This window comes from Oryctolagus cuniculus, chromosome 17 (assembly GCF_051225735.1).
Source record: "Oryctolagus cuniculus isolate XC-2025 breed Fujian yellow rabbit chromosome 17, ASM5122573v1, whole genome shotgun sequence".
NCBI lineage: Eukaryota > Metazoa > Chordata > Mammalia > Lagomorpha > Leporidae > Oryctolagus > Oryctolagus cuniculus.
In genome coordinates this window covers 41,726,796-41,753,991 of record NC_142883.1, presented here as the reverse complement: position 1 = coordinate 41,753,991, position 27,196 = coordinate 41,726,796, and the positions used below count along the sequence as shown (strand labels likewise).

The window sequence follows — 27,196 nt, the reverse complement described above, 5'->3', positions numbered from 1 at the left end:
CTGTTTCTGGAGGGCAAGCTCTGGGTCTTATCCATCTCTGCATTCCCAGTGTGGCAGCACTGGCGCATCCCAGGAGCCTGCTGAGGCCCTTCCCCTGCAGGCAGACCTGGGCAGAAGGCGGCAGCAAAGCCAGCGCCTCTTGTGTTTTCAGAATCACACCCCGTGCAGACAGTTTTATTTACAAGGAGATCTTGGCAGGATCTTGACTTGTTAGTAGAGTAGGGATGGGGGTTGGGTGGTGGAAAACAAAAATAGTTGAGCCCGATCACACTTTCTGAATCCGCGATGAAAATCGGTGTCTGCAGCGAGCTCCCCTAATGAGAGTGGAGTGAACGTCCTTTCTTCTTGCTGGGTGGGCCGGCCACAGGTCGGATGCCGCCGCTGGGGTCCTGTTCGTTCTGGAAACAGGAATTGCAACGTTCACTCGGGAAAACAGCCTCAGTTTTCGAGAGGCAAAGGCGAGCGTGTGGGTGTGTGGTGAGAAGACTACGGGCGCTGCCTCGGCGCGGGCTGGGAACCGCAGGGAGACAGCCTCTGGCCCCGGAGGCGGCTCCTCCCAGGGGCTCTGGCCTGTAGGAAATGCAGCTCCCCTAATCTTGCGCGCTGACTTCCCTCCTGCGGGCTTTAGTGCCTTCACCGCCTCTCCCAGCGCGGGCTCTTCCCTGGGCTAACCTCTGTCCACGTGGCAAGGTGCAGCCTGGGCAGTCCTGCGGCTCCGGGTGCGGGGAAGACAAGACGTGGGGTTTGGGACCCGGGATCCCCCAGCTGACGTCTCCCGTCCCTAGCTAGGCCTCCGGGAAGCTCCCGGGACCTGAGACGGCGGCGCACGGGGATCTCGGGGTGGGGGTGAGGGGTCCCGGGCCCGCAGCACCCCCCCCCCCCGTTAACCTCGACCTTGCCAACGCGATGAAAACCTCGCTTCTGCCTCCTTTTCACACTTGCCGCTTCCAAGTGCTCATCAGGCAGATGGGAGACAAACCCAGGCCCGGAGTGGACGCCGCTGGTTCTGGGTGGGGGGTGGGCGACGCAGCGCAGTCCCCGAATCCGCCGCTCCCGGGACCGCGCGGCTCGGACCGCTGCGGCCCCGGCGGGGGCGTGCGGAGTGGCGGTGGGGGCGGGGGCGTGCGGTCCCGGCGAGCAGCCCCGCCCCCGCCCGCGCACCGCCCCGAGGAGTCCGCGGGGAGGAGGAGACTCCGGCGCAGAGCGGGGGCCGCGGGAAGCGGGAAGGGAACGCGGGGACCAGCCGGGCCGGGGCCGGCCCAAGGGCGCTCTCGCCTCGGAGCTGGGCTCGGGGGCTGGGGTGGGGGGCAGGCGGAGGCCGAGGCCGGCGAGAGCGGAGAAGTTTGGCGGCGCTGAGGCCGGGCGTCCCGGGGCTGCAAGCAGGCGGCTGCGGCGGCGCGGGGGCCGGGGCCATGGGGGCAGGCGCCGGTGGCCGGGCTGGCGCGGAGGCGGCACGGCGTGCACCGAGCCCTGCGAGCGGAGCGGTCGCCGAGGCGCAAAGTTAGCCCGGCGCCCCGGGACCCTCCTCGGCCATGGGCGAGCACCCCAGCCCGGGCCCCGCAGTGGCCGCCTGCGCCGAAGCGGAGCGCATCGAGGAGCTGGAGCCGGGGCCGGAGGAGCGGCCGCCTGCCGCGCCAGAGGACGTGAGTGCCCCTCCCCAGCCCGGGCAAACTTTCTAGGGGGCGCCGAGGGTAGGGCCGCCCCCGCGGGGCAACTTGGAGGCGTCAAGGTGACGCGGAAGCGCCCGGGATTGGACGGGTCCCCACGGGCGGGAGGGGCTGCGGGCCCCGGGTCCCCGGAGCGCACGCGTCACCCCGGCTCGGGCGCCCACGGCTTCCCTGCGGGACACAGGCGCGCCGCTGCGCCGGGGACTCGCCGGCCGCGAGAGCCCTCGCCCCGTGGCTGGTGCAGTGCCCGGGACACGGCGTTTTCCCGCAGAGGCAGCCGCGTCACAGCCGTGACTCCCCCCCTCCCCCCGCGACCTGCAGGCGCCGCAGAGTCCCCGGGACCCGGCCCCGCAGATTGCACTGGCGACCCTCTGCTCCGCCCCGCGCCAGCCTTGTCGCGACGTTGGCTGCAATGCAAGCTGGCCTCTGTCGCCGAGCCGGAGCAGGGAGAGGAGTGCGGGCAGCAGGGTTTGCGCCTCGCGAGGGGCCCAGCCCGTGTCAGTGTGGGCGACGGTTCCCGGCGCGGGGGGGGGGTGTCAGGAGGGCTTCCCCGCGGGCTTCCCCGCCATCAGCCGCTTGGGTCCCCGTCGCGCCCGCCGTGGGAGCCGGCCCTGAGCACTGGGGTGTCTCAGCTGCTCCCTCCTGGAGTTACATGCACACCGCAGTGAAAGGCGGGCAGACCCCCCATCCTGCCCATCTCTCCCCCAGCGTCGTGGGGCGAAAGCGAGGCCACATCCCGCAAGCTACGACCTAGCCCAAGTCAGGGCTACACAGTGGGGCCGGCGGTTTATGATTTTCTCTGTTTTCTGCGGGTAAACCTGTCCCTGCCTGCCTGCCCTGGGCCCCTGGTAGAATCACCTGTTCTCAGCACCTCGACTCAGACTCGGAGAACTGCCTGGTGTCAGTAGGGAACCTCCATCCCCCACCTCCCACCCCAAGCCCTGAACAGCCGTGCGGGCTGAACGTCCCGAGGAGGGGTCTCTGCTGCCCACACCTGGGGCGGACCTCAGCTGTCGGTAGCACAAGTTACTCCAGGCACCTGGCCGGAGGTGGGCGCCTGGAACTGGCGGTTTCACCGCGGGTCTGCTCGTCCCTCGGCCTGCGGGTCCGGTCTGCGCCCCCAGCCCGCACCTGCGGTGCGTTCCCTCCTCTCTCGCCTCGGGCACTCATTTGCCCAGCTCTTCCCGGGTTCTCCCTGGGCTCTGCGGGGCAACAGCTGGGGGGCTAGGTCAGAAGCCTCAGGGGGCTGCCGAGACCTTGGTGACCACTGTGTCTCTCTTTCTCTCCTCTTCCTCCTCTCCTGCATGGCTCGCTCTACCAGCACTGGAAAGTCCTGTTTGATCAGGTACGTGAGCGGTTAAATCCCCCCGCCCCCCCCGCCTGCCTTCCGGCCCTGCCTGCCTGCGTGGGCTTCCCCAGCTCTGCGCTCCTGGGGCCGTGTGGCGAGCCGGGGGCGTGGCCTAGTGCGTCTTGGGCGGAGCCACGCCCCTCTCCAGGTGTCTGGCGGAGGCGCCTGGCTACCCTAGAGGGTCTTTCTCTCTGCAGCAGAGCGGGAGGAACGGCACCGTGTGTGTTGAATGCCTGGGAAGCGCGCTGAGTGCCAGGCGATTGCAGAGGCGCGGGGCAGGGCTTGGGTCCGCCATGCGTCTCCTTTCCCCCTCCGTCACGGGTCCCTAGCCGTGCTGGAGTCAAATCCCGCCATCCTTGGGGGTGACTCACAGTATGGGCTCCCTTGAAGGCTGACTCCATTTTTTAAAATTCTCTCATGGGGTAGGGCAGTGCTGAGAGGTTGCACGTGGGAAATGGTTTATGGTTATTTGCAGTGTCTGAGAACCCGAGGGGTGGGGAGTGGGGGCGGGGTTCCAGGTGTGGCCTTTTGAGCCTGGAGATGGTCATTTGACCTTCAGATGCTTCTCTGCTCTGCACTCCTGTGGGGCGCCGTTGGCATTTTCTTCTTCCTGTCTGTCCGCTGGCGCGGAAGGAGAGGAGGCGGGCCAGGTCCCAGTGTGGGGTGGCAAGCACCGCCTCCCCGGTCCAGGGCGCGGTAGATGGTGCCCTGAAGTTAGTGCGGCTGGAAGAGAACTGGCATGAGTCGGGCTGGAGAGGGAAGTAGAGCTGAAGAAGTGGCTCGAGCCAGGCCTTGGCTCGGGGTGGGGGGTGGGGGGTGGGGGGGCTTTGGAAGCACTCTGGGAGACCGGGTTGGAGGAGCGGTGGAGTGCGGGCACTGGAGGCAGTGCAGTGAGCCGAGAACGAAGAAGAGCTCACTGGGGCTGGGTCCTGAAGGGAGAGGGGAGGGAGGGAAGGCTGGCAACAGTGGCAGCTGTGGCTGGAGAGGGCTTCAGTTTGAGGAACCCGGGAAATGCAGGCACTCAGAGGGGCTGAGACACATGCTGGGGGCCTGGCCTGGCTGTGGTTTTGGAGGGGCACCCACTGCTCCTCTCGGGATCGGATGCAGCCTCTCTTCCCTCCTCTCCTGAGTGCCGCCCACTCTGCCTCCTGCTCCCAAGCCCGCAGCAGCTGCTGCCCTGACACGGGAGCTGGAGGGAGCCGTGCCACTGCCGCCGGGCTGCCAGCCCCGCGCACCGCCTGCTGCATTTAGCACCGGGACCCAGAACACAGCGTATCGTTCCCTTCCTTGCTGTGTCTTTCTCATTTGGGCGATTTTCCCTGCCAATTCCTATCTGTGTTTACATTTTAAAACAAACCGAGTGACTAGAGGAGAACTTCTACTCGGAACAGTTTGGAGCTGGAGGAAGCAGAGAGAATGCATAGCCCCTATATCAGCTGGGGCACCAGAAAATCCAACTTCTCCCAGTGGATGGAGGACCTGGGTGTCAGAAGAGCACCCCCGCCCCCGCGTCTGGGGAGACAGACTTAATTCTAGGAAGAACTAGCAAGCCTTACCCTGGACAGTTTTCTCTCGTACTAAGCTTTTCCGATAGCTACCCACCCCCCACCCCCCGTCCCCCTGCCGCTGTGTTTATCTCTTTTCTTTCCTGCCATCAGGCTTTGGGTTTAAGGAGGCTCGCTGCTGAGCAGGGCTGTCGCCATGACAGGTGTCTGGGTCTTCTGCGTCCATCACCGCTGCTTGGTTAAGCCACCCCCCATTTTCCCCCAGGAGACCTAAAGGAAAAGTGGGTCTGAAGCTTCACAGACATCCGACCTCAGAAGGCTGAAACCTTTCGTCCTTTCTGCCTCTCCCTCTAGACCTGACAGTTGGATTTGGTGACGGATAAACGGGCGAACTTGGGGAGGAAAACCTGGCTGGGGTTCCAGGCAGCTTCCCTTGCGTTTGATACAGAATTAGGCAGCCTAGATGAGCCCCGCTGTGGAGAGGGATCCGACACATGTCAGAGTCCCCGCAAGCAACGTGGGGTTCACCTTCTGGAGGTCAATGACCGGGAGGCTGGAATGAGCCAGGGATGTGCCCGTGTCCTTCCTGGGTCAGAAGGATATAGGTGGTCACCCAGTCTCAGCTGGAGCGGAGGGCGGTGAGCCCAGTCCCGTGGAAGTTTTCCCTGAGCCCCTGGCATTCTGGCACCTGCATGGCCAGCTCGGGCAGGGGCATGGCAGGGCCACCATGCCGTCCGTCCTCATCTGCTCCCAGATCGCAGGAAACCATGGGGTCCATGTGTCCGTTGCCCTTTTTTTTTTTTTTTTAAGATTTTTTTCCCCTAAGATTTATTTATTTGAAAGGCAGAGTTACAGAGAGAGGGAGACAGGGAGAGAAAGAGAAATCTTCCATCTGCTGATTCACTCCCCAGATAATTGCAACTGCTGAGGCCGGACCAGGCAGAAGCCAGGAGCTTGGAAGTCCATCCAGGTCTCCCACATGGGTAGCAGGTGTCCAAGGACTTGGGCCATCTGCTGCTGCTTTCCTGGGCGTATTAACAGGGAGCTGAATTAGAAATGGAGCAGCCGGGACTTGAACCAGCACCCACAGGGGATGCTGGTATCTCAGGCAGTGACTTAACCCACTGTACCACAACCCTGGTCCCTCTGTTTTCCTAGAGGAAATTATCTCCTCATATCATGAGAATCTTGATGGTTTTCCTAAATATTGGAAAGTTGACATTACCATAAATACGAATGTTGTTATAATCTCGTGCTGTGGTTTACATGTCTTCTTTTTCTGTTACTGAATCTGTTGTGCTTTTCTTGTATGGTTCTTTTGGTTGCTTTAGACCTGACACAGTTTTCTTCCTCCTTTTTAAGATTTTTATTTACTTATTTATTTATTTGCCAAGGAGAGACAGAAAGGTCTTCCATCCACTGGTTCACTCCCCAGATGTCCACAACAACCTGAGCTGTGCTGATCCGAAGCTGGGAGTGTCTTCCAGATCTCCCATGTGGGTGCAGGGACCCAAGGACTTGGGCCATCTTCCACTGCTTTCCCAGGCCATAGCAGAGAGCTGGATCAGAAGTGGAGCAATTGAGACAAACCAGTGCTCACATGGGATGCTGGTGCCACAGGCGGAGGCGTAGCCTACTGTGCCACAATGCCAGCCCTGCTTTTGTTTTGTTTTGTTTTCCTTAATTTGAAGGGAAGGGGGAAAGAGCATGCACATGTGCACACATCTGTCTGCTGTTCACTCCCCAAGTGGCTACCACAGTTAGGGCTGCGCCAGGCTGAAGCCAGGAGCTTGGAACTTGATCTGGGTCTCCCACGTGAGTTCAGGGGCCCAAGCACTTGGATCATCTGCTGCTTTCCCAGGTGCATTAGCAGGGAGCTGGGTCAGAATCATAGCAGCCGGGACTTGAACTGATGTTCACATGGGATGCTGGCATTGCAGGCAGTGACAACTCACTGTGCCACAAAGCTGGCCCCAGCCTCTTTTCCAGCTCTCGCAAGTGTGCCCTTCTACCTCTTATGACTTTTACTGTGATTAAAAACATCACAGACAGGCCAGTGCCGCGGCTCAATAGGCTAATCCTCCACCTGCGGCGCCGGCACACTGGGTTCTAGTCCTGGTTGGGGCGCCGGATTCTGTCCCAGTTGCCCCTCTTCCAGTCCAACTCTCTGCTGTGGCCCGGGAGTGCAGTGGAGGATGGCCCAAGTCCTTGGGCCCTGCACCCCATGGGAGACCAGGAGAAGCACCTGGCTCCTGGCCGGCCACAGCGCACTGGCCATTGGAGGGTGAACCAACGGTAAAAGGAAGACCTTTCTCTCTGTCTCTCACTGTCCACTCTACCTGTAAAAAAAAAAAAACAAACAAAAAAAAAAAAACCAGACTATATATTTTTGAAATTTTTAAAAAAAGATTTTATTTATTTGAGAGGTAGAGTTACAGACAGAGTGGGAGAGATGAGAGAAAGATCTTCCGTCAACTGGTTCACTCCTCAAATAGCTACAATGGCCAGTGCTGAGCTGATCTGAAGCCAGCACTTTCTTCTAGGTCTCCCACGTGGGTGCAGGGGCCCAAGGACTTGGGCCATCTTCTACTGCTTTCCCAGGCCACAGCAGAGAGCTGGATCAGAAGAGGAGCAGCCAGGACTTGAACTGGGGCCCATATGGGATGCCGACACCACAGGCAGAGGCTTAACCCACTACGCCACAGTGCTAGCCCTGCAGACTCTGTATTACACCTGGATCTTATTCCTGTCTAGTTATGCTGGCCTCCCATCCTAAGAACCCTTCTGCTGCCCATTGACAAATGTTTTTTTGGTGAAATTTTACGGGGCACTGGACTTGTTTCTGATTTCTGACCTGTCCCATTGGTACTTGTAATATTGCTCAGGTCATGGACCCTCGAGTTGTTGCTGGATGTTTGTTCAATAGATTTCTTAAAAGCTTCTCTTTTTCAAGTTAGCTTTGATAGTCTCATTCTCAGGTGCTTCTTGAATCCCGGGGAGGTTTGATCCAAGTCCAAATAGTGGGGCTCTGGCAGATGCGGGATTGGAGTCCAGTTAATCCCCAAAGGGCTTCCTGGGTTAAAAAAACCATCTCCAGGCTCACCCTTAAAAATGTCTCAGCCATCTTCAAATGCTTACTGAGCAGGATTTGGAGCAAAGTTCTGGTTAGTCCATGAAGCATAGGTGCTCTCCAGCTTCAAAGAGCGAGGGAGAAGACAGGCTTTGCAGAGCCGCAGGTTAGGCCACTGTTGGGACATCTGCTGCCGTGTCAGTGCCAGTTAGAGTCTGGCTCCGACACCTGCTAACGCAGCAGGTGCAGCAGGCGATGGCCCGAGCGTTTGAGTTCCTGCTGTGCACGAGGGACACTCTCCTGGAGCTCCTGGCTCCTGGCTTCTTGGCTGTAACAGGCATTTGGGGAGTGAACCAGCAGATGGAAGCTTGGTCTGTCTCTCTCCCTCTCTCTCTCCCCCTCCCCTCTCCCCCTCCCCCCTTCCCTCCTTACCCTCTTCTTCTCCCCCTCCCTCCTCGTCTCCCTCTCCCTCCCTTGGTCTCTCTGTCTTTCTCCCTTTCCTTTTCAAATAAATGAACAAACACATAAATCTTTATAAAAGAGGGGCAAGAAGGAAAAGGAAGAAGTGAAAGTGACATGTGCCTCCCTTCTCCTCTTCCTGCTGAGAGCGAGCGTTTCTCAGATGCTGGGAACGAACACCCCGCTTTGCTAATCTCCCGAAAGGAAAGCAGGGAGGTGTCAACAGCCCCTCCAACCTGACAAACATGTGCTACACAGAACGTGGGGCGGCCTAGGTGAGCTCCTGGGAGCAGGACATTGGACTTGGAGTCATAGACCTGGCTCCAAGTCGTAGTGACTTTGTGATGGGAACAATGACATGAGCTTCCTGAGCCTCAGTTTCCTCCTCTGTGAAATGGGGGTGACAATCCTGACCTCCAGGGTAACTGTGAAAATGAAATGGATACCTCGCCCTGTACCTCGTTCCCAGCCGGCACTGGACAAGCGTCTCTTACCTGGGAATCAGGTGGCACAGGGGCCCTCTGGGGAAGGTGGCTCCCTGAGAAGTCCTGCTTGCCCTCCCCCCGTGGCCTCTCTGCCCACCCCTCTTCTCCAGGCTGGAGGCCTCCCCTGGGCCTGAGCCTGAAGCCTGCCTCATTCGTAGTCCCGCAGGCTGGCTTGGGGCTGCTGGGAGCTGACAAAAGCCTCGGCTGGAACGGCTGCATGGATTAGTGAGGGGCCAGAGGAAACACCTGCCCCGCAGACAGTGGTCGCAGCCCCCAGAACAATTGAGTCAGCGGCACAGCGAGGTTCCCAGCGAGGGACAAAGCCATGGGCTAACCCGGAGCCCTCGCTGGGGCTCTGTGCCCCCAACCCCCTGGGGGCTGGAGATGCCCCTGCCCCAGTGATGCTGGAGTGAACCCTGTGAGCAAAAAGCATCCAATAGCACTTGGGCAGGAGGGCCGGGGGCCCCAGAGCGTGCACCTGCTGACTGGCCGTGGGACACAGCACAGGTACCCATGTACTAGAGTGAGTGGCAGGTCAAACTCCAGCCCTGGGTGCAGTGTCCCGAGTTGAACGCCCTCTCCAGTAGGTCCCGACCTGGACTGCCACACCCACGTTGACCTCTTGGCCGCTGAGTGGCTGCTGCCACCTCGAGAACCGTGGGTTCTCAGAAGACCCATAGCCACATCTTGTCCCACTGGCTCGTTTTGCAGGCAAGGGGACAGGGCAGTGAGCTTCTGAGGTTCCTTGGGGGAACCGTTCCTGAGCTCCTGTGTTCCCCCTGCAGACCCCTACTCGCTCGTGTGCTGCTCTGAGTGATGACCAGGGCGGGGTGGGGGTGGGGGTCCTTCAGCAGGGTCCCATGTGTGTCGATTGCCCGCCCTGCTCCAGCTAGCTGTGGGGTGATGGGCCAGCTGGGCCACCTCTCCAAGCCTCGGTTTTCTCCTCTGCAAACCACTCTAGAAGGGTGGGACCCGGCGCAGCGAGTAGTGAGGTTGCGTGTTGCTGGGATTTACAGAAATAAACACCGCTCTCGGGACAGGCACCGGCATGCAGCGGACCTGGGTCTCGCATCATCGTCCAGTTCACAAGCCAGTCCCTTCCCCGCGTCAAGCTGCCTTCTCTGGGGCAGACACTGGAATGCTGGGACTTTCCAGAGAGAAAGGAGAGGAGTTCTAGTTTTTGCACAAAGGCTGCCTGAGGAGTGCCGGTGCCCAAGTTGCTCCCTCTGCTCACCTGGCCTGTGTGCCTGCCTGTGCAGGTGGACGGTGAGAGCCAGGTGTCTGGGCAGCAGGTGCGTGGGGCTATACGTCTCAGTGGCCACCAGACCTGGAGTGTGGGCAGTCGTGAGCGCAGCCAGGACACTGTCTAGTGTTGCAGAAACGAGTCGGTGTGGTCCTTGAGCTGTGAACAACCAGGGCGACACCCAGCCCCAGCCCCCTGGCTTTGTGAGTTGGGAAATATTTGAGGGAGTGAACTCTGAGTGTTTACTGTGCACATCTGTGTCTGTCATCTCGTTTTGATTTCCCAGCAGCTCTGTGAGTTGACTCATGCTGTCCCCCCTTTATTTATTTTTAAAGGTTTGTTTATGTATTTGAAAGAGGGAGGGAGGGATCTTTCATCCACTGGTTCACTCCCTAAATGGCTGCAACAGCCCAGACTGGACAGGCTGAAGCCAGGCTTGGAACTCCATCCAGCTCTCCCATGTGGGTGCAGGAGTCCAAGGACTTGGGCCATCTTTTGCCACCTTCCCAGGTGCATTGGCAGGGAGCTGGATTGGTGGAGCAGCTGGGACTCGAACCAGTGCCCAAATGGATGCTGTGCTACAACACTGGCCCCGTGCTGTCCCCACTTTAGATAGGAGACTAAAGACCAAGTGGAGGGCCCGCCCAAAGACACAGGGTAAAGAGGGACCCCTGCAGCCGGTACATTGGTCCCCAAGGCTTCTGGTGGCTTCTGAAATGATGAAGTGCAGGGCCCCTTCATCCCGCCTGTCTGTTCCTGGGCTGTGTCCTGTGCCCCTCCCCCACACATCTCAGCTCTGTTTTCTGGGGGAACAGAGGGGCTCTTTGGTGGCTGCCAGGAGAAGCAGCAGGAGGCAGGGGCTTAGGCTGCTGGGGAGAGATGGGGCAGATGTCAGAGCCCCTCCCTGCTCACACAGGCTGGCTGCTCCCTCCAGGCTCCTGGGCCTTATGGCCATGACTCGGCTCAGTCCCCGGGCAGCCTTGTCCAGCTGGGCCAGATGAGTCAGCATGGGCAGCCAGCCTTTGTGCTCCTGGATACCCAAGGGTCCTGCCTCTGAGTCACAGCCGTCGCCTGCCCCCTCAGCGCCTGCGATGTGACAGAGGCAGGGGCACTGCCTGCTGGGAAAGGGGAGCCAGCTGTGTGCTGCCAGGTCTTGGGGTGGCCCTGGAGGGGGAGAAGCAGGGCCTACCTGCCGGGGTGTGCTCTCAGAAGCGTGAGGGCCGGGGCCTGGTGGGAAGAGGCCGTCTCCCACCCCTCATTGCCCACCTGACCGCAGCTTCCTCCATGCTGGGGAAGGCCGGGGTCTCTCCTTCCCCTGCTCTCTGGGGTGGAGAGCTGGGTGGTTTTCTGGAAGCATGCCCATTGTGCAGCATCTCTGCCTGGGCTCGGGCCAGGAGGCCCGCTTGTCTGCTGGGGGAGGAATGCGCTAGCTCCCTAATCAGCCTGTTGGCCCCAGAGCCTGGGCTCAGCTCTCTGCCTTGGCGAGAGGAGAGAGGCCCAGGAGCGCAGCTGCAGGAGTGGTGCGCCCCCGTCCTGGGGTCCCCAGGGCTCCCCCAGCTGCCAGCACACGTCCTGGCCACATCCAGGGCAGCAGGGAGCATCAGGAGCCCTGGAGCCTCCGTTGGGGGGGAACTGCCCCTCCCCTTCCTACTAAGGCTTGCAATCTTTGAACGTGCACTCCTAGGCCCACCTTAGGGCGGGCCAGACAGGCCTGGTTCTCCTCACTCAGTGTCTCAGGTGGTCACCCAGCTCTGAGCACCTCAGTTTCCATGTCCGTCAAGTGGGACTGCTCACACTCGCCCTAGGGGTGATGTGAGAATAACAACAATGGCCGTGTGACGCTCAGTCTTGTAAAGAGAGAGAATGGGGTGGTCTCCTCGGTGGGACAGTTGGCGGCGTCATGTGCAGGAAAGGACAGCTGGAAGAGAGAGTGCTGCTCCCATAACCGGCCGCCTGACCCTGGCAGCTGCGCCCGCACCTAATTTATGGGGCTGTAAATAACTGTGAATGGGCCAGAGTTCCCTGGTGGGCTCTGCCTAGAGGGGTGGGGGCGGCCAGGCGGAGCCATAAACCCTTGGGCAGCTCAGAGGCCGGGTAATGATGCAGGGAGCCCCGCGGATGAGCCTTGGTAAGCCCCCCCGCAGTGGGGAGGGGCGGCTGTGCGCACGCCCAGAGGTTTCCCAGGGCACAGAGGACACAGCGGGGATGGGAGCCTCTCCTAGATCCCGGCTCCTACCTTCTAGACCTGAGGGGTTTTTAGCAGGATGGTAACTGGTTTGTGGGTCCCAGGTGCTGCTTTTGGGGTCCTTGCAAGTGCCCATGGACCCATCAGATCCAGCAGGAGGAGAGGGGCAGCCGGGACCAGACACTCATTTGCCGTGGACCGACAGCTTGTGTGGGTCACACATGCATAATAGATGTAAAGTAAGCATGTCCCCCTCTTCCACTTAGGCTCCCTTGCTGCCGGCTAAGTTCCCGAGCCCTGGCCCTGCGGCTGGCCTGCAGCCTGGTGGGGAGAAGCCGAGCTGCTGTCCCGGGTGCTGAGCAGGCAAATCCCTGGTCCCGTGGGGTTTGTTCCCTGTGAGCTCAGCTCGGCAGCCCCATTAGGCTGGTCGCTGATGCTTCTGCCTCTTCTGGGGCCGGGTGTCCCCGGTCAACCCTTTGGCTGGGCCTGGACTCTGGCAAAGTGGCCCTGTGCCACTGCCAACCTGGGGGTGAAAGGCCGGTCGCAAGCCACCAACAGAGAGGCTGCGCTTCAGCAAAGGGCAGTAGGAGTCTGCCCTGCACGTGGGCGCTTTCCCCACAGCACGCTCTGTGGAGGTTGCCCGTGGAACGGTGCCACGGTCACACGTCCTGCGAGCCGGGAGCCTGCTGGGCTGGGCGAAGCCAGACGGCGTCTCCTGGCTGCGGCTCTGTGCATAGTGCCCCTGCAGAGGGGGCTTCCCAAACCCAGGGGTTCCACAGAGCCCACGCAGGGAAGTGCTGTGCTCCTACAACAACTGAACACCACAGAGGAAAACCGGGGGAGGTGGAGAGGGGGTGCAAGCCTAGGGCCAGCGCACCCAGTGGAGGCAGCCTGAACTATTTCCGTCTGCGCTGTTGTCTCGCGCTCTGACCTTGAACTACTTTCTTTTGTTCTCTCCACCTGTTTCGCCATCCGCACTATGAGCGTGATGCCTGTGCCCCAGCTGATCCTCAGTGACTGTTGTTAGATGAATGGGTGAGAGGGAAGGCTGGACTGTGACAAGCTCTGCTTGGCCACCACAACCTAAGGATGGGAGACAGCAGAGACTCCCAGCCCTTCTGCCCGAGCCTCCGACCCTCTGCACTGGTTACAGGCTGTTCAAACTTGGGCCGCTTGGCTCTTGGTGCCTCAGTTTCCCCCTGTGAACTGGGCTAAGAATAGTTGTGTGAGCTTCACGTGGAGGGGAGGGGACTGTATACTGTGTCAGCCAAGCTGGGCCACTTTGAGAGAGAGAGGGAGGCACTGTTAAGAATCACGCTGGGACGAGAGGCCTAAGCTGGCATGGTCCCAGGCCAAGCCGGGCAGGTGACGAGCTGAGGCTCCAGGGCGTAGCACGCACTCCACGTACGTCAGCTCTCCTGGTGAGGGGGTTCAGCCTGACAGCAAGCGCAGGTCAGTGTATATGAACAGGCTCAGCGTGGAGCTGCTGTCCTGCGGAGGGGTAGGGGCTGCTCAGAAATCCCCTCCTCACTGCCTCTGGCCCTTGGCGGCCCCTCCAGCTCCCAGGACTCTGCAGTGTGGCTTCCGGCTCTCCTGGACCGTGATTTATGATTCCCTGATCTGCTGCCCATCTCAGCTAGTGTCAGCAGATCCCCCTGACAGCACAGACCTGAGTGGTCCCAGCCCAGTGTCAACCCTGCCCCCCATGCAGAGCCACCTCATTCTGACCCCAGATTTCCTCTCTGTATCCTAACTGTGCCAGGATTGGGAACAGATCAGCTGCCTGCCTGGGCTGGGTGGGTTGTGGGTTGCTCTTTCCATCCCCCGTTCCCACATGGTTATTGATATGCATGGGCTAAGAACCCCCTTACACCTGCCTAGGCAGGGACAGCTCCTACCGATCAATGGGAAAACTGAGGCAGCAGCTGGGGGTGGCCCCAAAGGGAAGCCTGGGGATCCTTTCCCCAGCCTGGGTGGTCTAAGTGTCCAGGGCCAGCAAAGGGAGATGGTTCGTGTTTGTGAGGCCTCAGGCTGGGCAGGGTCAATGACCCAGAGGATTAGGGGCCAAAGAGCTGGGTCCAGGGCTGGGGCAGCGGGAGGGTGGGGGATTAACGGGCTGGCTCCTCCCTCTGCACCAGTGTCCTCCGCGCAGGCTGAATGTGGACTTGGCTGCCCCCTCCTCAGCCCAGTGCTGGGCCCTATTCAGGAAGCAGCTGAGAGGGTGCTCCCTGGCTCCCCTCAGATCAGTCCCAGGCAGGCAGCCTCAGGAATGCCCAGCCCAGACCTTGTCCCAAGGGCGCCCCACGGCCAGAGTGGGCAAGTCCAGGGCATGTACCCCTGCGGTTGGGGGAGGACCTCCAGCACTTTGCTCACGAGGAAACCCTATGCATAGGTCTTGTTTCAGCAGACTCCTCCCCCTGCCCAGGCTGCGAAGGAGGTCTGAGAGCAGGGTGCACTCCCCGAGAGGGCGCCCCCGGCTGTGCAGGAGCCTCACCCCTCACCCCCGATCTGAGTGAGGCAAGTGGAGCTGGCCCGTGCGAGCCCCTGTGCCCTAGTGAGCAGCTGCCCCGTATCTGCTTCGTTCCAGGGAAGGGTCACAGCTCGAGCTGCTGGCCACAGTGACACAGTGCTGGTGTGTGGCGGGGCGTGGGGTTTTGCCTGTTCCTTGCTGCCCCTGCCTGTGCCCCACAGTCTCTTTCAGGGGTTCCTGGATCAATGGCACCTGTCTGCCTCTGGCTCTCTGGGGGTCTCTTTCTCCCTTTGTCTCCCTCTGTTTTCCCCCCTTACCTTCGGTGCCCCATGCCCATTGTCATTTTCTTCCCGGGTATCTGGTGGTGGTCACAGTGGGGTCCCGTGTGCATTTATGGAGCCAGGGCAGTCTCTCCTTCCCCCCAGTCATCCAAGGGAGTCCCTGAGGCCTCGTCATTAGGGTAGCCGTGACCCCCCCATTGTTGGGCCTGTCTGGCCCTGGCATGAAAGGTAGAGCTTTGGCAGAGAACAGAGACTCGGCTGGATTCCAGCTTGTTCTCCGCAGTCTGGAGGCCGTAATGTGCTTGGGGCTGGGTGGGCAGGCTGTGGAGGGGGCGGGGGCTGGAGGAGCCACAGGGCAGCCCTGTCACTAGGACAACAGCAGGGATCCTGGATGGGGACGGGGCCAGGGAGGAGAGCAGGTGGCTCTTTGTCTGGAGCTGATCCCACCCCCACCCCCACCCCACCGCCCTGCCAGGCGAGGAGGCCCGTGGGAGGGGATTGGTGTGTGTGCTCCCAGCGCAGGCAAAGCCATGGGGCTTCCTCCCCCATACAGGGCACCAGACCTGTCCCCTACAGGCTTCCCAGGATGAGCCCCCCGACACACACACACACACATGCTGGCCGCATGTGAGGGCCATGTGGGACCAGGCAGGGCCAGGCTGGTGCGTCCCTGGGGTGGAGCGGGCAGGAGGGGCCCCTCACTGGCTGCCTTTGCCTGCTTCCCTCTGCAGGCTGGGTTTCCTAGTCTGAGCGCTGACAGCTCAGAGCTGTCGCTGCGGGGGGCTCGTCCCTCCTCAGGCCGCCTGTGTGCAGCAGGGCTGCGAGCTTCCTGGTCGGCACTCACCTCTGGTCCAGGAGGCGGTGGTGGGTGATGTCACGGCAGCGCCAAGCTGCCTGCAGGTGGAATCCTGGCTCCGCCACGGGCCAGACCGGTCACCTCGGCTCTCTGTGCCAACTTCTCCGTGCCTCTGTTTCCTCAGAGTCTGCTAGGGACTCTTGTTGTGGGGCTCGAAGCAGCAGTGTATAGAAAGTACTTAAGCAGTGTTTGACCCCATGAGAACACTAAGCAAAATTAGGTGCTAGTATTCTTCTTTAAAGAAGATTTATTTATTTATTTATTTATTTGAAATGCAGAGTAACAGAAAGAGATGGAGAGGGGGAGAGAGAGATCTTCAAATCACTGGTTCATTCCCCAAATGCTTGCAACAGCTAAGTCTGGTCCAAGCTGAAGGCAGGAGACTGGAGCTTCATCCCGGTCTCCCACATGGGTGGCAGGAGCCCTCATTGTGCTAAGAGCTGCCGTCCCTGGCACATGAGCAGGAAGCTGAATTGGAAGTGGAGTAGCCGGAACTTGAGCTGGCACTAGTATGGCATGTGTCACAGGCGACGGCTTAACCCGCTGTGCCACAACGCCCACCCCTGGGTGCTTGTTCCCACGTATCTTTCCAGGGGCCAACATTGTGGCCTAGTGAGTTAAGCTGCAGCTTGTGGTGCCAAAATCCCATGTGAGCACTGGTTCAAGTCCTGGCTGCCCCACTTCTGATCCAGCTGCCTGCTAATGCGCCTGGGAAAAGCAGTGAAAGATGGCCCAAGTGCTTGGGCCCCTGCACTCACTTGGGAGACCCGGAAGAAGCTCCTAGCTTTGGCCTGGCCCAGCCCTGGCTGCGTGGCCATTTGGAACCAGCAGATGAAGATCTCTCTCTGTCCATCTGTCTCCCTGGTTTGTCTCAGAAAGCTGCGCGTACAGTCCACTTCCTCAAACAGCCCCTCTGACCTCTGCAAAGGGGCACTGTGGCCTGGCTTTCCAGCCTCTCTGTCCCACACTCGTATCTTCCCGTGCCTGCCTCTGAGAGCTCCCGTGTGAGCCACGCAGGCTGTTTCCTGGCAGGGGTGGGGTGGGCGTTGAGTGGACTCTGTGGGAAGATGGCAGAGAGGTTAGAGAGTTAGACCCTGCCCTCCCTAACTGACCCGATGGGGCTCCTCACGTTGATGCGTGGCATCGGTGTGTCCACGTCTGTTCCCCTCTGAGCTGTCAGGTGTGTGGTGACGTAAGTGCCAGCCACGTCTGGAGGAGCCTTCCTGAGCAGGGCATCTGGGCAGTGGGGCAGGGTGAGCAGCTGTCTCCCCACCCACACGAGCAGAGCTGCAGAGAGTAGAAGGGGTGACACGCACTTGCACACGCATGCTCATGGGCACACACGTGTGCATGAACCTATGCACGGCGCCAGAGCAACAGAGCAGGCCCTGGCAGGCCTGAGCACATGGATGCTTGTGTGAGTGCAGGCCTGGCTGGGGGCAGGCCGGGTGCAGAGGACTTGCCAGGTTGGGCTTCCTGCGTAGGGGGCGGGGCCTCCGAGGGTCCACCCCTCCCTCCCTCCTGCCTTGCCTGTCACCCTGGAAGGTTTCCTCCTCCAGTGTCCTGCGGCCAGGCCCCAGCAGCTCCTCTGGGTCAGTCCTCCTCGTGGTACCTTCCACTCCTGCTTTCCTCCCTGCAGTCGGAGCTGGGGCTGAGGCCACGGCTTTCCTCTCTCCCTGCCCCCAGGGCGGTTGGGTTGGGCCTCCCTGCAGGGCCCCTGGGATTGTACATGGCTGCCCGTGCCCTGTGAGGCTTCCCGGGGGCCTCGGCAGGGTCCGTGACCCCCGCTGGGCCTCTGTTGGCAGAGGGGTGGGGGCCGGGCCCCACTGACCCTGCTGCTGTCGGCTTCTCCCCCAGTTTGACCCTGGCAACACGGGCTTCATCAGCACTGGCAGGTTCCGGAGCCTCCTGGAGAACCACAGCTCCACGCTGGACCCCCACAAGAGAGAGGTGCTCCTGGCCCTCGCCGACAGCCACGCCGACGGGCAGATCTGCTACCAGGATTTTGCCAACCTGGTGAGCGCTCGGGGGGGGGGGGGGGCCCTCGCCACTGGGAGGGGCCTGTGCCGGGCTGTGGCTTAGATGCGTTAAAGGGATATGGGTGATGAAAGGTCTGCTGGCCCAGAGCTTTGAGAAAGGTGGGGCTTCAGCAGGTGTCGAGGTGCCACAGGGGCCACTTTCTCTGTCTCTCAGTCCTGCCACCCACCGAGTCAGCCCCTCCTCAAAGCCCCTGGTCCTTCCGCGCCCTCCCATTGTGGCAGCAGAGAGGCAACAGTGGTTCCAGCCCTCGCACCCTTGGCCTACACCATGCTCACAGAGATCTACTAGGTCAGTGGGAGGTGCTGATTGACTCAAACCAATCTGTACCTGGTCCCTGCAGCGGGGAATGGGGGTCCCACCAAAGTGAGGTTATTGTGAGTGGGAGAGGGGCTGGAGCGTGCCTGCCGGCAGCGGCCTTGGCTGTCGGGCTCAGACGGGAGGCCCCTGAGTCCCGCCCAGGGGTCTGGTATCTGGGAACAGAGACCTCTCCTCCCTGAGGGTTAATGCTGTGTAGTTTCAGGGGCTGCTGTTGGGGAGGGTGTCAGAATGAGGTTCACTGGGCTGAAGCAGGCGGCGTTTCACCCACTCTGGGATGGACAGGGCATCCACTGGTGAATACGAGCAGGGTGAGCGCAGGGCCGCAGTCTTCTCATGGCTTCCTGTTGGTGAAGTGGAGACGCCACTTCCCTTCATGTCCCCCAGGAAGGCGTGGGAGGGAGACGAGCTGTGTGAGGTTCCCCAGGCGCCTAGAATTCAAAGGCACCGGTGATGGGGCAGCCGGCACCACCTGCACCTCTCGATAGGCCGTAGGAGCTCTCTGGTGCCAGGGATGCAGAGGCTGCAGAGTTGGCTTAGCGGCCTTAGGGCTGGCCGTGGCTCCGGGGTCGGCAGGCCCGCAGGGAGTGTAGGGTCAGCAGGCCTGTAGGGGTGGAGGACTCAGGGAGCAGACCTCGTGGAGGGCAGGGGACAGCTGAGCTGAGGAGAGGCGGTGGGGACAGTCGGGATCCATGGGACAGGCAGCGGAGGTGAGCTCCGTGACACAGTCCGAGCCCCCAGCCAGCACGCCAGCCCGTCTGTTGCAGCAAGTCACCGTTCCCAGTCTCGGGTCAGAGAGAGGCACACGGGCCAGGGCATCTCCCCTCCAGCCGAGGGCCTGGTTGCTGCCGGGATTGCTCTGTTCACGTTCGGAGCAGGGTTCCTGTGGAAGGCGCTGCCCTGGAGAGCAGGCTAAGAGGGGCTGGCGAGGGAGGCAGCTGCAGGTCGGGCAGGGCCCTGAGCTGAGACTGCTGCCTGCTTTCCTTTTCTTTTTTTTTTTTCTTTTTCTTTTTTTTTTTTTTTTTGACAGAGTGGACAGTGAGAGAGAGAGACAGAGAGAAAGGCCTTCCTTTGCCATTGGTTCACCCTCCAATGGCTGCCGCGCTGATCTGATGGTAGGAGCCAGGCACTTCTCCTGGTCTCCCATGGGGTGCAGGGCCCAAGCACTTGGGCCATCCTCCACTGCACTCCCTGGCCACAGCAGAGAGCTGGCCTGGAAGAGGGGCAACTGGGACAGAATCCGGCACCCCCACCGGGACTAGAACCTGGTGTGCTGGTGCCGCAAGGCGGTGGATTAGCCTAGTGAGCCATGGCGCCGGCCTCTGCCTGCTTTTCTATCTTAAGCGCCTCTGTCTGGCATGTGGCCTGGTAAGGAGGCTGGCGTGTTGTTGGCTGTTCAGTAAGTCATGATGGACAGGTGGTGGAGGAGCACACGGAAGGGAGTGCTAGGCTTCCGGGAGCTCTCCGTGCCTCGGTTTCCTCACCCCATAGAACGCGGGTGCTCCTGGTCCTTGTGTAACAGGCCGACCATGGCAAGCCTCAGATGAGCCCCTGAGAGGTGACGGGGACGCACTGTGGCAGAAGAAAGGAACTACGCCCCGGCCCTGACCTCTCCCCGCCCGGTTTCCCTCGCAGATGAGCAACAAGCGTTCCAACAGCTTCCGCCAGGCCATCCTGCAGGGCAACCGCAGGCTCAGCAGCAAGGCCCTGCTGGAGGAGAAGGGGCTGAGCCTCTCACAGCGGCTCATCCGCCACGTGGCCTACGAGACCCTGCCCCGCGAGATCGACCGCAAGTGGTACTATGACAGCTACACCTGCTGCCCTCCACCCTGGTTCATGATCACAGTCACACTGCTGGAGGCAAGGACGGGTGGGGGGGCGGGGAGGGCATGGAAGGAGAGGCCCTCAGAGGCCGTTGGTGATGGGGGGAGAGCCGGGTGGGGGAGGGGCAGAGGGTGGGGGGGCAGCTGGCGGTGCCCATCAGTCCGCTTAGGGAACCCAGCGTCGTAAGCCTGGACTGCAAGCAAATTCCAGGGTTGTCGCTTGGAGCAGTGTTCACTGCAGTGAGGTCCCCTACAGCCACCAACGCCAAGCCAGTCCCTTGCGCTGCTGGTTCCCCCTTCTCCCACCTGCAAAGTGGGCATGAGTTGCCAGCCCGCCGTCTCCCCGCTGCCTCCGTTTTCGGTGAGGATGGCTGCTTGTGCTTCCGCAGCTCACAGGTGCCACACGGGTGCACCTGGGAGGGAGCGTTCGTGGCCGAGTGAAGGTGCGCTCGGCATGTTTTTCAGGAACGTTCTCCCCGTGGGGAGCCTCCTGTACCCTTCCCCTGGCGGGAGGGCCCCAGAGGGGCCATTGGCTGCAGCTCTCGGTCACGTGTGCTGTCTACCCCAACTCCAGCTCCTGGTGACACGAGCCCGGTGACCACCTCCGCACGTGTTCTCCTCAACAGGCTCGGGGAGCTTTGTGACACCTTCTTCTCCATCTCCCTTTTGTCCCTAAATCTGAAGAGCTAGTGTGCGGTGGGAGCCCCTGCACCTGTGGCCGTGGCCTTGTCCAAGTGCCTACTGCCGCAGCTGTTTGAGATGTTCTTGGCCTCCGCCCTCAAACGCGTGCTGTGATGGTCTATTTATTAGCTGCTCTTTGAGGACCAAGAATCCCAAGGTGCTGTGGAGGCTGCACTTGCTGCCAGGCCACCGCACGGTGTCAGGTGGACAGAATGGCTCCTCCGGGAGCCCAGGAGCGTACAGCTGCCTGGGCCTGAGCCGGGCCCTGGCTTAACCCAGAAGGCTTTAACTGGACACTAATTATAGCTTTCTCTGAGTGCGTGCCAGGCATAGGGCTGGCTGTTTGTGTACCTCATCACTTTAGTTTTTTTTTTTTTTTAAGATTTATTTATTTATTTGAAAGGCAGAGTGACAGAGAGAGGGAGTTAGATCTTCCACCCACTGGCTCATTCCCCGAATGACCACAACAGCTGGTGCTGGGCCAGACTGAAGCCAGGAGCTCAGACCTCTATCTGGGCCTCCCACGTGGGTGCAGGAACCCAAGCACTTGAGCCATCTTCTGCTGCCTTCCCAGGCACATTAGCTGGAAGCTGGATTGGAAGTGGAGTGGCCGAGACTCAAACCAGGTACTCTGATGTGAGTAGCTTAACTTGCTGAGCCACAAAGAGTTTTAAATATTTTATTATTTAAAAATGTTTAAATTTATCTATTTGAGAGACATGCAGACAGAACTCCCATCCTCTGGTTCCCTCCCCTGAACGATCACAGTGGCAAGTGCTGGGCCCAGCCGAAGCTGGAAAGCAGGAAGTGGATCCAGATCTCCCAAGGACATGAGCCACCCCTGCCGCCTCCCAGGGTGTGCAGTAGCAGGAAGCTGGGATTTGGAGCAGAGCGAGGACCTGAACTCAGGCATCCAAAGTAGCAGCGTGACCATTATGCCAGATGCCTCCCTTTATCACTCTTTTTTTTTTTTTTTTTTTTTTAAGATTTATTCCTAGGCCGGCGCCGCGGCTCACTAGGCTAATCCTCCGCCTTGCGGCACTGGCACACCGGGTTCTAGTCCCGGTCGGGGCGCCGGATTCTGTCCCGGTTGCCCCTCTTCCAGGCCAGCTCTCTGCTGTGGCCAGGGAGTGCAGTGGAGGATGGCCCAAGTGCTTGGGCCCTGCACCCCATGGGAGACCAGGAGAAGTACCTGGCTCCTGCCTTCGGATCAGCACGGTGCGCCGGCCACAGCGTGCTGGCCGTGGCAGCCATTGGAGGGTGAACCAACGGCAAAGGAAGACCTTTCTCTCTGTCTCTCTCTCTCACTGTCCACTCTGCCTGTCAAAAAATAAAAAAATATATATATATATTTATTCCTTTATTTGAAAGGCTGAATTAGAACGGGGGTGGGGGAGAAATTGGTCAATCTGTCAGTGGATCTTCCATCTGCTGAGTCACTCCCGAAATGGCTGCAACAGCTACGGTTGGGCCAGGCCGAAGCCAGGAGCCTGGAACTCCATCCGGCTCTTCCACGTGGGTGGCAGGGACCCCAGTGCTTGGGCCATCTTCTGTTGCTTTTCCAGGTACATTAGCAGGGAGCTGCATTGGAAGTGGAGCAACTGGGACACAAACTGGCGCCCATATGGTATTGCCATCATTGCAGGCAGCAGTTTAACCCCCTGTGCCACAGAGCTGCCCCCCACCCCTCCCCCACATCGCTTTTAAACTTCATGGCTGAAGCCTAAGCACTGGTGCCCAGCTCCACGTAAGGAAACTGAATACCAAGGAATTCAAATCACTTGTCCAAGTCAGTCCAGAAAGGCTAGCCTTTGGGTCCGGATTCGTTCAGAGTTCCAGAAGCCTCAGCTGTGTAAGCTTGAATCTAGAAGTAACTGGAAACTTCTCCAATAACGGAAGTCAGTGTCTCAAAACCCTGCGCTAAAGCCCAAGCAAGGCCTTGTTTTATGTACAGTTCTGTAACGTGATTCTCAGATTTCACAAGATACGACAGCTGGCAATCTGGCAGTGAGGGCAGTGGCAAAGAAAATCTAAGAGCTGATCTGAGTTGTGGAGAAACACAGGATTCGGGCCATTTAGGGAAATGAAAGCCTCATCTTTTAGCTCGTACAGCCCAGGTCCGTACTGAGACCTCCTTAAGCAACCACGCATCTGACTTGATCTGATTAAGAACACAGGGAGAGGGGCAGGCGCTCTGGCTTATGACAGCGGAAGCTGCCCGTTAGCACACCCACCTCCCACATCTGCTCTCAAATCTCGCCTACTCTGCTTCTGGTCCAACTTCCTGCTAATCCATCCTGAGCAGTAACAGATGATGGCTCAAGTACTTGGGCCCCTGTCACCCACGTGGAAGAGCCGGATGGAGTTCTAGGCTCCTGGCTTCGGCCTGGCCCAGCCCTGGCTGTTGCCGGCATTTGGGATGTGAACCAACAGATGAAAGCTGGATCTCTCCCCCCTCCTTCTTCTTTCTCTCTCTCTCTCTTCCTCTCCTCTCTCTCTCTCTCTTCCTCTCTCCCTCCCTTTGTCCCTCCCTCTCTCCCTCTCCCTCCTTCCCTTCCCATACCCTCTCTCCCCATCACACCTCGCCTACCTACCTTTCAAGTAGTTGAAAATAAATAACACTTTTTTAAAGAAAGAATACACAGACACAAGTGATACATTTTAGAAATATTTACAGAAAAAAAAAAACTAAGCTAAAATAAATGCCCGTTTAGGATTTAAACATGAACGCCTGAGTCATCTGCAAAACCCATGCCTGGGGAGTGTTGTTGAGGATGTGAGGAATTGGAAGGCTGTGCGCTGTCGGTGGGGCTGTAACAGTGCAGCCGCGATGGAAAACAGTCTGCCCCCCTCACAGAATTAAACAGATTCACCATGTAACCCAGCAGCTCCACTTCCCAGTGTACTCCAGAAGACTTCAAAGCAGGAAATCTTTGTGTGCCCGCGTTCGTAGCAGCCTGATTCACGATTCTCAAAAGGTGGAAACTGCCCAAGTGCCCATCAGCAAGTGGATGGAGAAGCCAGATACGGTCAGTGCTTGCAAAGGAATATTATCCAGCCTTAAAAAGGAAAGAAAGTGGGACTCATGCTGCAGCGTAGAGTACACGGAGAAAACGGGCCAGTCACGACCAGACACATGTTGTGTGATTCCCACGCGCGCGATCAGGCCCTGACGGGAGGTGATTCACAGAGGCAGAAAGCAGAACAGGGGCATGGGCTGGGGGGAGGGGGTTGTGGGTTCTACAGTGGATGCAGAGCTTCAGTTTAGTCGGGCTGGCATTGTGGCATAGCAGATAAAGCTGCCACCTGCAGTGCCGGCATCCCATCCAGGCGCCCGTTCAAGTCCCGCTCTCTGCTATGGCCTGGGGAAGCAGTAGAAGATGGCCCAAGGCCTTGGGCCCCTGCACCCAGTGGGAGACCTGGAGGAGACTCCTGGCTTCGGATCGGCGCAGCTACAGCTGTTGTGGCTATTTGGGGAGTGAACCAGCAGATGGAAGACCTCTCTCTCTGTCTGTGCCTCTGCCTCTCTGCCCTTCAAATAAATAAATGTCTTATAAAAAAAAAAAAGACACTAAAGGAGGTGAGTGGGTGGAATTTGGTGACACCAGCACAACAGCGTGAATGCACCGAATGCCACCGAGTGTCCACTGGAGATGGTGAAGCTGGCCCGTTTGTGTGCATCTCACCAGTTATTTTTAAGAATCCACCTGTGTAGGGCACCGTGGTGCAGTAGGTTAATCCTCTGCCTAGGGCGCTGGCATCCCATATGGGCACTGGTTCTAGTCCCGGCTGCACCTCTTCCAATCCAACTCTCTGCTGTGGCCTGGGAAAGCAGTAGAAGATGGCCCAAGTCCTTGGGCCCCTGCACCCATATTGGAGACTGGGAAGAAGCACCTGGCTCCTGGCGCAGCTCCAGCCGTTGCAGCCATTTGGGGAGTGAACCAACGGAAGGAAGATCTCTGTCTCTACCTCTCATGTCTGTAACTCTATCTCTCAAATAAATAAATAAAATCTAAAAAAAAAAAAAAAAAAAAAAGAACTACCTGTGTAGAATGTCATCCCACAAGCAGGTGAGTGAGCTGTTAATGGAATTAAAAGTTGAAAATCCTCTAAGCCCCGCCTGCTGGGGAAGAGTGGCTGAAGAGACCAGGTGCCCACCTATGACCACTGGAGTTTCTGCCGCAGATACTGCAGCGGAAGTGGGGTGAGGGGTGCCTGCAGGCCACGTGGGGTGCCGGCTTCCCCCCACTGTCTGAGAAGAGAAGACTTGCGGGGGAATTCCCAGGCTGGCACACGAGGGTGCCTCCTGGGCAGTTCCGCACCTGGTGACAGGCCTTGCCCGCTCTGTGCTCCCCTCCAGGTGGCCTTTTTCCTCTACAACGGGGTGTCCCTGGACCAGTTTGTGCTGCAGGTCACCCACCCTCGCTACCTGAAGAACTCACTGGTTTACCACCCACAGCTCCGAGCACAGGCGTGGCGCTACCTGACCTACATCTTCATGCATGCCGGGTGAGTGCCGGGCTTCCTCACCCCACCCAGCATCCCTGCGGAAAACTGAGTGTTCTGCGTGACCTGGATCGAAACGTGGTTTTTTAGTCTGTTTTCATCTACCTGGGTGCAAGATGGGAGATGGCTGTTGGAAACTCATCTAATAGCAAAATGCACAAATAGTTGTTGAGAGTGTAGGGGAAAGGGGAAATATAGGGAGGAAAATGCAGAAAACCAGTGGTAAGGTCAGGACACATACACACACAACATGGGATTCTATGTACTTCACAGAAGTAGGTAGAAAAGTTGTTAAGAGCTTCCTGGTAGCCAAAGCAAAGAGGGACCTGGAATGCAGCCACCAGCTTTGTTGTCCGAGTGATGCTCCCCCAAACCAAGTAAGAGGTGAGCTCACTGGAACCCCATCCTCTCTGGGGGCCCCAGTGCATGGTGAAGGTGTCCTTGAGGTGCTCTGCAGTAGCTGCGTTACTCTGACAGAGCCCTGGAGCAGAGCCCCTTCTCACTGGTGCCTCAGGATGAGAACCTGCCAGCTGGTCAGGTGACCCTGGGCCTTGCTGGCCCTGGGGTTGGAAGTGGGAATGGGAGCCCTGTGGCCACAATGGCCCCTTCATTCCTGTTCCCCAGCAGAAAGACCCGCGTGAGCCTCCCTTCCTCCTGAGCTCACAAGCAGGTGCCAGCGGCTGGGGCGAGTGGGCGCTTTAGCGGGAGGAGACGACTCCGGGTTGCTGATGAGTCTGCTCTGGGCGCAAGGGGCCCCTCGGGCGGGGCTGCTGACCCTGCCAGTTCATGCCGGGCTTTGAACTCATGGGACTAAGGAGAGAAGGAGGGCTGTGGCCTGCTCTGGCCTTCTCAGGAGCCAAGGCCTGAAGGCAACAGAAGCAGGGAGCATCCCTGGCCAGGCTGCCCAGTCCCAGGGCTGCCTTACAATCGGGACTACCGCCCTCTGACCTCCCCCCGGCCCCTCCCAGTGAGGGATGGGGGTGGCCGCAGCCTGCTGGAGCTGGAGGCAGCGTGCCGGCCACGGAGGCCCGCAGGTTGGCAGTGGGTCTTTATCCAACAGTAGTTTCCGATGGGGTGGAGGCTGCTGGGGAGGGTTCTAGGAAGGTTCTCCTAGGTCTGGCTGTTGAGCATGGGGCTCGTGGCTGGTGTGATGAAGACAGGCTCACAGTGGACAGGAGAGAGAGACAGCTGGCCAGCTCACAGGGAGCTCCCAGCACAGTGTCTGGCTGCTCAGAGGCTTGGGAACCTGGAGTCACCGGCCGAGGGAAGGGAGGGCACAGGCTGGGTCCTCCCTGGCCTCTTCTAGTCTCAGGCTCTGAGGCCAGAAAACTAGGGCATAAAGCCAGAAACCCTCTAAGTTCCCTCTGACAATGCACCTGTCTCCCAGCTACCTTCCAGTGAATTTTTCTGACAGTCCTATTTGAAAGTGTGCTTATTTATTTGAGAGTTAGAGAGAGAGTGAGCTCCCATCTGGTTTGTTCCCCAAATGCCTACAACAGCTGAGACTGGTCTAGGCTAAAGCCAGGAGCCAGGAACTCAGTCCAGGTCTCCCACGTGGGAGGCAACAACCCAACTCCCTGAGCTGTCTCTGCTGCCTTCCAGGGTGTACCTTAGCAGGCAGCTGGGACTTGAACACGGGATCCTGGCGACCTGAGTGGCATTTTAGCCACTAGGTCAAATGCTCTCCTCTCACACTGCTAATACCTTACAGAATCTTTCAGCAAGTACAGTTAGTGGAAGGCGGAAGATTCCAGCATGAGCTGAATTCAGGACCCGGCCCAGTCCGTCAGGGTGACCTTGCAGGTGCCCACGTGGCCTCCAGGCAGGTCCTGAGCCTGCATGCCAGGAGCAGAGCTATGACCCCACTCCTCCCACCCCCCCAGCCAGGGCCCAGTCCCTCTGGTCCATGCTGTTACCCTGTGACTTAAACCGTCCCCAGGGAGCTGTCCAACACCGTAGGTTCAGTTTAAGTAAGATAATGGACGTTAAAGTGCTCTGTAGACATGAAAGCATCACATTGATTTAGTCATAACCCTGTTCCAGTCCTTCCTGGTAATACACGCACTTGGCTAGACACTGCACGCTTTTATGGCAAGGTCTGGCCAGAGGGCTCAGTGGCGAACAAAAGAACGCTCACAGGATGGGAGAGCCTGGAGCCCTGTCTCCCACCCTGGGAGTTTGGGAGCCGAGTGGCTCCAGGAGGGAGGAGACTTTTGGGGCGATCTGAATTACTCACATCTGGGAGGCCCCTTCAGTGCTTGT

At 59.2% G+C, this 27,196-nt stretch overlaps 1 protein-coding gene and 1 long non-coding RNA gene across 4 annotated transcripts in view; one reads left to right on the top strand and one right to left on the bottom strand.

Moving 5' to 3' along the window:
- Positions 1 to 219: 219 nt before the first annotated feature.
- Positions 220 to 811, bottom strand: LOC149121195 (uncharacterized). Its single transcript, XR_016223852.1, has 2 exons — positions 673 to 811; positions 220 to 398 (listed from the first exon to the last, which is right to left on the bottom strand). It is a non-coding gene; the product is annotated as an uncharacterized LOC149121195 (long non-coding RNA).
- A 405-nt stretch (positions 812 to 1,216) lies between these two features.
- RHBDL3 (rhomboid like 3) overlaps positions 1,217 to 27,196 on the top strand; it is a 43,478-nt gene continuing 17,498 nt past the window's right edge. Inside the window, exons 1-5 of one of the 3 annotated variants that reach the window (XM_051824656.3) lie at positions 1,217 to 1,643; positions 2,989 to 3,012; positions 17,427 to 17,585; positions 19,560 to 19,784; positions 24,789 to 24,937. In XM_051824656.3, the coding sequence (XP_051680616.1) occupies positions 1,533 to 1,643; positions 2,989 to 3,012; positions 17,427 to 17,585; positions 19,560 to 19,784; positions 24,789 to 24,937 (668 nt within the window). In that variant the 5' untranslated portion in view covers positions 1,217 to 1,532. Of the gene's footprint in view, positions 1,644 to 2,690; positions 2,804 to 2,988; positions 3,013 to 17,426; positions 17,586 to 19,559; positions 19,785 to 24,788; positions 24,938 to 27,196 lie in introns of those variants that run through there. The other 2 variants (XM_089317425.1, XM_051824657.3) reach the window with 2 other exon arrangements.